Consider the following 7985-nt stretch of genomic DNA (forward strand, 5'->3'; position numbering starts at 1 on the left):
TTTTTTTTTTTTTTTTTTTTTTTTTTTTTTTTTAATCAGGTGGACCATTAACCATGATGGGTTCTGCCATGATGGGAGGGGTTGTGCTCACTCTCATCGAGGGTTTTACTTTTGTACTAAACAGAAACACAGCACAGCAGTTTCAAAACCGTGAGTTTTGTAAACTTGAAAACTTTTTTGTGACATCATTTGTTATATTATTTATGTTGATTTATTTATTATTATATTTATTATAAGCTAAATAAAAAAGTGCAGAATCATGGTACATATTTACAAATGTTACCACAAAGGGTTTTTACAGTGTGAACACCCAAAATAGAAATCAGAGCTGTGATTTTTCCCCCCCTTTAACTTACTGTGTCTTAATTAAGAGAAACTGGATATTTACAACACCCAAACCTTTACTAAAGAATAGATCTGAACTCTATTGTTCAGTCTTGAGTATCTAAGAAAAGCCTGAGAATTTATTGTTGTTCGGTCTTGTTTTCTGCAGCTGTTCCTTTTGCAGACGATCCCAGTCAGCTTCCTCCGAAGGATGGAGATCCTCAGCAGCATCAGGGACCAAAGGGTCTGTTTCACTAGAGAGCATTAAGGACTCAGGTGGACACAGTGGGTCAGACCAGAGCATTCTGAGAAGGCTGACACTGCTGTCAGGAGGATCGGGGCTGGACATGATGTGTGTGTCGGTGACAAGTCGCTGCACGTTGTTCTTGTACCTCAGGGACAAATTTGCAAAGCATCACGGGAGAACACGAGAGTCCTGTTGAGCTGTTTCCTCGCACAAATGTGCAGAAAATGTGAGCTGGACCTTTTCCTCAGTTGTGTTTTATTTACATCACGTTAACAAGGGGAGATCTTCTGCTGGAGCTGTTCTCTCACAGCTTTTAGACCGATGTTTATATCTTCGTGGATCCACATCACGGACGAGCTTGGATCATTTGTTGCTACATTTGCGTTGTGTTTTCCCTGCTAATTTTTACGATATGTTATTAAGAGAGACCGGATCGTTTCTGGGAGGAAAGCTAAAGCAGACATTTACAGTATGTTCTCAATAAAACCCATAGTAGCATCTTTAGAGCATTTTAAAAGCACAGTTTATTTGTGGAAAGGCTGGAATCTGGGCTGAAGCTGTAAATCTGATGAGTTAACGTGTAAACATATGTTGTTTTACTTGTCCTGTATAAAGCATCAACATATTGTACTTATATTTTAAGAAATATGTTTAAGCTTTAATGTTTTTGTTCCTGAGCCACTAAAGATGTTCTTCCTGAACACCCAGGTTTAGTAAAGAGTAAAGTCTGTTTCAGTGGCTGTCAGGCAGAGAGGCAAAAAAAGAAGTCAGTGTTTGTTTTATTGTTTGTTTGACATTACATTCTGTTTGCTCAGCAGATTTTACTTTATAATGTGTTTTTTTGTTTAAATGTCAGCTGTGAAAGCCCAACTTTACTCCACTCTTCATCTGTAACTGTCGCACACACTCTTGAGTCTTTGACGAGTAAAAACATTACGTTTGCAACCATAGAAAAACATTTCTCAGAGCAAGTTTAACTCAGTCTTTACTGTAATTTGATGCAGAAATCATAAAATAAAGCTTTTTAACTCAGAAGTGATTTTTTTTTCTTATGAGGGACAAACTGTAAACATTAAAGATGTGATCCAGCAACAGTCCACTGATTTACAGCTGAACTCTGTAGAGGAACTGTTTGTTTGATCAAACGTCTTTATTATGCAGACGCTTATTAGAAATAATAAAGATTTAAGATGTTGTTTAAAACCAGAGTTGTTGCTTTGCTTTTTAATTTGTGATGTGATGGTTGTTATTACTCTGACTTTGTGTTGTGAAGTCAACAGGTTCAATCTCAAACGTCACATGAAACCTAAATGTTTTTATTCGGCCTTTCTGACTCAGGATCCTGCTGTTTGGTGACATTTTGCAGCTAGCTAACTTCAGCTCACCCGGTCCTGACCGTTTCTCCATTTCCCCCCAACAAACAGAATCCATGGATTTAAAGAAAATCCATCTCATACGACCACAGAATTTATGGCGAAAACGATTTTCTTCTTTTTGAAGTAAACCATGACTCAAGCTTTTCCTTGTTTCCTCTGAGAGTTTTGAGTCGTTTGTGGTTGGTGTGCACCGAGACCAGCCCTGTAAAATTCTGAGAAAATATTTTATTGATGATTTTTTTTCACCATCTTTAGATTCTGTTTGAAAACACCAGACTGTCTGCAGGACATCCTGGCTTTAGGCGACAATGAACACCCTCCTTGTTCCTTCTCAGTAAGACACATCCACGAGATGCAGCTGAAATGAAATGGTTAAACATTTAGAAGAACAGAGTTCACACCTGAATCCAGAGAGCCGTGTGGAAAATTATTAAACAATAAAAATAACTGGTGTGATTTCAAGCAAATAGGTGTTTTTTTTCCACAACTAACCAGTTTTAGTTGTTTTGTAGTGAAATGGCTAACCATAATTTAACATTTTATCATTTATGTTCCACCTAGTAAGTTGTAGATGAGATTGATAAAGGGATTTAAAATAAACCCCCAGTATTCTGTGAAGAAATGAAACAATTCAAGTCAGAATTTTGGATTAAAATCATCTCTGTGAGAATTGATGGGGTTTATAGCCAACTTGGCCAAACCTTGAAAAAAATGCATAAATGATGCAATTTTGCTAGAYGCATCACTCAGGTTGACTCTTAGCTAYTACCACATCAARTTTTAGATGAACAGAGTTGACTCAAGCAGCAAGTTTGAAAACTTGTATCACACGATCTGTTTGTGCTAAAGGTTAATCAGTTGTAGATGAGTACATCCAATGATCACTTCACTGAAATCTGTCCTGTGGTTTAGTTCAGTGTTTCCCAAAGTTGGGGTCGGGACCCAAAGTGGGGTCCCGAAACATCAAGTTGGGGTCCTGAAAAGATTTTCTGAATTAATTACATTTTTGCCTTAGTTGTTACAAATGAGTGAGGTTAGTGTATTTAAAATGGATAAATGTTGTATAAAAATATTGTTACTATGCCCATGTTTAGCTGACCTGATACAAATGTTTAACATTCAAAAACATTTGGGGGCACAGGTCTCTGCTGCTGTTATTTTGTGGGTCAAAAGCTGAAAAGTTTGGGAACCACTGCACTTTGGTTCCCAAAGTTGGGCTTGGGACCCAATTATGGGTCATGAAGCACCTTGGATAATCTCTAGAAATCAATTTGAAGGGTAATAAAAAATTGCTGATGTAACATTTTCCCTATAATTATTACAAAAACACAAAATAAGTAAAAATAAGTATTTATTTTATTTGTGTATATTGTACACAAATAAAATAAATGCAATCTAACGATCTAAACAGCTTATTAAGCTGTTTAGATCGTCAAAAAGCCTGTGTTTTTAGGGTTATTAACGAAGTTCGTGTACTCAGACCAGTAATATTTGGGGTCACAAGTTTTTGCCATGGATATTTTGTGGGTCAGAAGACAAAAAGTTTGGGAACCACTGGTTTAGTTAACATAATTTTAACCAGAGCTTCTACACATTCAGCTCATGCTCACAATTAGTTGGTGATCCTTTTTAATTACCACAAACCACCACAGAATAGGTCACCATTTGTAAAAGTGACCCACGTGTGTAGCTGTGGTGGCCATCTTGAGCCATGCTGAAATGACCATGTGCTATATGATTTATTACAATTTGTTCAGTGAATGAAGAGACGTTTTGGTAACAGACAGACAGGCTGACACAGGAAAATTAATTATCGTCTGCATTCACTTTCGAGGGCGATAAYTGTGCCTAAAGTTTTAATCATGTCTGGCTCAGGTTGATTCATTCAGGTTCATTAGTTGCTGTGGTCGCGCGCCCCCTGCCGGTGCTGCTGTTGTACTGCACCACGTTTCTCCTCGCTTCTGTCCAAGGTCCTGAAAATAAGTTTGAACTTACAGGTTCTTTCTTTCTTATTTTCTTTTGTGTTATCTTGCCTAAATGCCTCTCTGGTTTTAGTAATGCCATTATAATAACATTGTTGTCAGGGAGCCTCGCTGTTCCTCATGCTGACAGATTTCCTGTCATCCTTTTAACCGGCTCAGCTGCTCTAATCCTGCCGGCTGACCACCGCGGATCCTCGGCTGCGGTAACCCTCAGCTTCATGTTCCAGCGCAGATAAAACATATTTCAGATCTCATTTTCTCTCTGGAATAAGTTCTTATAAGGGGGGAGGAACTGGACCTGGGCTGCAGACAGAATGACCCGGAGTCCGGATCTCAGCGTGTGGACATCATGACGGGCTGCAGATTTTTATTTATGTTTTATTAAACCCAAAGTTTTTTTTAATTTTTTTTTATTGAGTTCATGTCTGTGATCCGCTCTCATCACAGAAACCCTGAGGAGTTGATGGTTCGGTTTTTCAGGTGACTTCTTCGTGTGAACCTGCAGAAATGGAGGCTGCAAAGAAAGGTGAGTCAGGAACTACAAAATGCTGACTCAGCTGAAATTAACACAACAGCTAAAGTTAAAGCAAACAAAACAGTAGCTAAAAACTAAAATGAAACAAGTTGTAACTAAAAATATAAGCTGCAAACCTAGCTGAAAGCTAACAACAGCAAAGCGTAGCTAAATATGCAGCAAAACTTGCTAAAAACTAAAATGATAAAAGTCATGGTTAAAAGCTCAAGTTACCAAAATTGTAGCGCTGCAATAAGCAAAACAGGCGAAAGATAAAAGTAGCAAAACAAGCAAAAATACAATGAGCAACCAGTAGCTAAAAGCTCATAGCAAAACGGTAGCTAAAAAGCTCAACAATAGGCCTAACTAAAAGATACATGTAAGAAAACAGTAGCTAAATGCTAAAACGAACAAGGCTATAGCTAAATACTCAAATGAACAAAAGTGTAGCCTAAAGCTACAATAAGCCAAACAGTACAAAAGTAGCAAAACTAGCTGAATATAAAAATGAGCAAACAGCTAAAAGCTCATATAAACAAAACTGTAGCTTAAAGCTACAATAAGCTAAAGATTAGGCCTAGCTAAAGAATGCATGTAGGGAAACAGTAGCTAAATGCTAAAATTAACAAGGCTATAGCTAAAAACTCAAAAAAAAAAAAAAAACGCCGCTTAAGCTAAAATAAGCAAAATAGTAGTTAAAAGATAAAAATTAAAAAGCTGTAGCTGTAAGCAAAGTTAGCAAAATAGAAGCTAAAGTTAGCAAATTGCATTGCTTAAAGCTAAAGCTGATGCTAAGGTAAGCGCTAAACTGATCTAAACCTTAGCTAAAACCTAAAAGTAGCATCAAAAGACAAAAATAATGAAAGAATCCTGAAGCAGATGTCAAAGAGAACATTGTTTAAAAATGAATTGCGGAGATTTATTTTTTGGGGGGGATTTTCTTGTAAATAAAGTCACATTATTATTTGTCAAGTCGATCATTTGATAAATGGGTGAAACTGCAGGTTTGCTGAAGTTGTGTGACTTTATCAACAATCACACAAATAAGCTCACAGAAGAAGACGGACATTTCTATACCTTACATCATACCTATTAGTGTTTGGAGGCCTGCATTGAATAAAAAATGGACATCTGCCAGTTTTTTTCTACCTCAGTCTTATATTTAAGATGATAAAAGAGCCTGCAGTGTGTGTTTAAACACGAAGCCCTCTTAACAGGTGTTCATTGGGGACGGTGCTGCTCAGAGCCCTGCTGCTGCCTATAAAGAAGTAGGTCACATCTGGTCTTATTATATGAGACCTGCAGGTCTACAATCCTGTCTGACTGTTAGATAATATCACATGGGCTGAGAGGAGTGATTTAGGAGTCAACTAAGGTGAGATAAGATGGGAACTTGGAGTTTTGTTGACAGTTTTAACAGTAAAAACCATTGATAAAGAGCTCCACCTTAATGTTTTTACAGTGAGTTGTAAAAATGTTCATCTCTGGTGATTTATCTCTTCTGTTTCCTTAACAAGAAATTTAAAGGAGGTTAAGGAAGTTTGTTTCTTTTTGATCTAAACAAGCTAACTACTGTTTTGACTATTCTTACTGTAAAAATAATGATGGAAAACATGAGTGCTCAAAACTTTTTACATTCATAAAACCTCCTAAAATAAGCAACATTAAAAAATAAGTTAAATGAAAACAAAATCTTCTGTAACCTCCTGGATTTTCTGTCCATTCTTTGGGACCAAACTGCTCGTGTTCATTTAACTGTCTGTGTTTAGAGTCCTGCTGGAGGAAGAACCTCCACCTCACAGTCTCAGATCTCTAAAAAAAAAAAACAGAATTTCCCTTGAGACCAGTTTTATGGTTCCTATCATAAAAGTGTCCCCATGATGCTGCCCCCACCGTGCTTCACTGTTCTCAGCATGGTGTCCCTCATGGACAGATGGCTTAATTTTAGGCTCATGACCACAGACCTCTGCTCTGCATGTTTGTTTGCTGAGTCTCCAATAAGACTTTTGATGAATCCCAAATGTTTTGCCTTAGTTTTCTGTTCATTTTTTCCCCTGTCCACCTTTCTATTTCACTCAGCTCTGAGCAGTACATAGTTTTTTAAGTCCATCTTTGCAGAATAGCTGCCCAGTTCCTTCAGGGTTTGAAATTTTCTCAGCAGTAAAAGAAAGGAAATCTATGTTTGGTAGATTATTTCTTTGTTGTAACAGTGCTTCTTGACAGTAAATCTTATACCCTTAGAAAGTCTGTTAAATTCCCTTTTAAATGCTGTCACATTTGTAAGGAACATGCGTTTGTGTGATGAGCAGTAGAGCTGAGTTTGTGGGTTGAGCACTTTAAAAATTTGCCAAATGTTCTCCGACAAACAGCTTATTTTGCGATGAGAGTGCCATAGAGTCGGGACAAGTTTAGGAATACTTTTACAACATTTGACCATCTTTTCTTCTGTACAGATGTCCCGCCTGTGGGGGATGCAGGCAAATCGGACACCCTCGGGTCGACTGGCTCGGCCAGGAAGAGGGGAGGGGGCGCCAAGAAGGCGATGCAGGCCAACAAGTCTGCCCTCAGGGCCCCCCGAGCTCTGTGCTGCCTCACTCTGAGCAACCCCATCCGCATGGCAGCCTTGGCCCTGGTGGAGTGGAAATATCCTTCTGTTTTTTTTAAACTTTTACTTGTTTATTTGTGTTTTCACACACGTCAAATATAAATGATGATGTTGGGATGAAGGCAGCCTGTTGAAACCTTAACTACAGTCTCTAAGCCTTTTGATATTTTCATCCTGCTTGCCATATTTGCCAACTGCGTGGCCATGGGCGTCACAAAGCCGTACCCGGATGACGACTCCAACGCAACCAATCACAAGCTCGTGAGTTTGTCTTAGAAAAGTGTGACACCGCGTGATTTAAAAAAATGCCATTTTAAAAAAGGAATTATAAAAATGTTTCCCTAAGTTCATTGGTAAAACCTAACTGTGCATGAATTGTTAAATGTTGATAATGCAGCTGCTGACTGGAAAATCATCAAACGCTTATAAAACCCAATTTACTTGCTAACTTACTTTTGTAATAATCAGTGGCAAAATTCTGATGAGTAGTAAACTGTACATGAAGTGTAAAAAGAACCAAGATCAGAAAGGGTCATCATAGTGTAGGGATTAGATTAATGAAATCAGGGCCAGCCTAATTTTCATAAATGTAACCCAGGATCTTGCAAGAAATGAAATCAGAACAATGAAACACCCCTCTGGTCATGAATGTGAAAAGAACTTGTGACCTGAACAGATTTCTCAAAAATAAAGTAATTTATTTTTAGATATATGAACAGGATAAACATACAAATATTAATAAAAACTATTATATGCATAAAACACAAGTTATAATAACGGCACAAAAATTTTCACTCAGAGTTGACATAAACAGTAAGTTTCATGTGTTGCAACCTACTGGCACCTACTTGACTAAGTTTTAAGTAAATAAGAGAAAAAGATAAAAGATTTAGGTTTTAAGAATAGGAGGAAGGAAAGAGATTAGTAACTTTTGCAC

At 37.6% G+C, this 7985-nt stretch overlaps 2 protein-coding genes across 2 annotated transcripts in view; both read left to right on the forward strand.

Annotated features, from left to right (window-relative positions):
• LOC106519281 (translocase of inner mitochondrial membrane 17B) overlaps positions 1–724 on the forward strand; it is a 3770-nt gene extending 3046 nt beyond the window's left edge. The window contains exons 6-7 of the mRNA XM_014010870.1: positions 40–150; positions 494–724. Of these exons, the coding sequence (XP_013866324.1) occupies positions 40–150; positions 494–582 (200 nt within the window). The 3' untranslated portion in view covers positions 583–724. The remainder of the gene's footprint in view (positions 1–39; positions 151–493) is intronic.
• Positions 725–4119: 3395 nt separating this feature from the next.
• The window catches only part of cacna1fa (calcium channel, voltage-dependent, L type, alpha 1F subunit a), a 46314-nt gene continuing 42448 nt past the window's right edge, over positions 4120–7985 (forward strand). Inside the window, exons 1-3 of the mRNA XM_014010872.1 lie at positions 4120–4455; positions 6897–7086; positions 7204–7309. Of these exons, the coding sequence (XP_013866326.1) occupies positions 4437–4455; positions 6897–7086; positions 7204–7309 (315 nt within the window). The 5' untranslated portion in view covers positions 4120–4436. The remainder of the gene's footprint in view (positions 4456–6896; positions 7087–7203; positions 7310–7985) is intronic.

This window comes from Austrofundulus limnaeus, unplaced genomic scaffold (genome assembly GCF_001266775.1).
Source record: "Austrofundulus limnaeus strain Quisiro unplaced genomic scaffold, Austrofundulus_limnaeus-1.0 Scaffold75, whole genome shotgun sequence".
Lineage (NCBI taxonomy): Eukaryota > Metazoa > Chordata > Actinopteri > Cyprinodontiformes > Rivulidae > Austrofundulus > Austrofundulus limnaeus.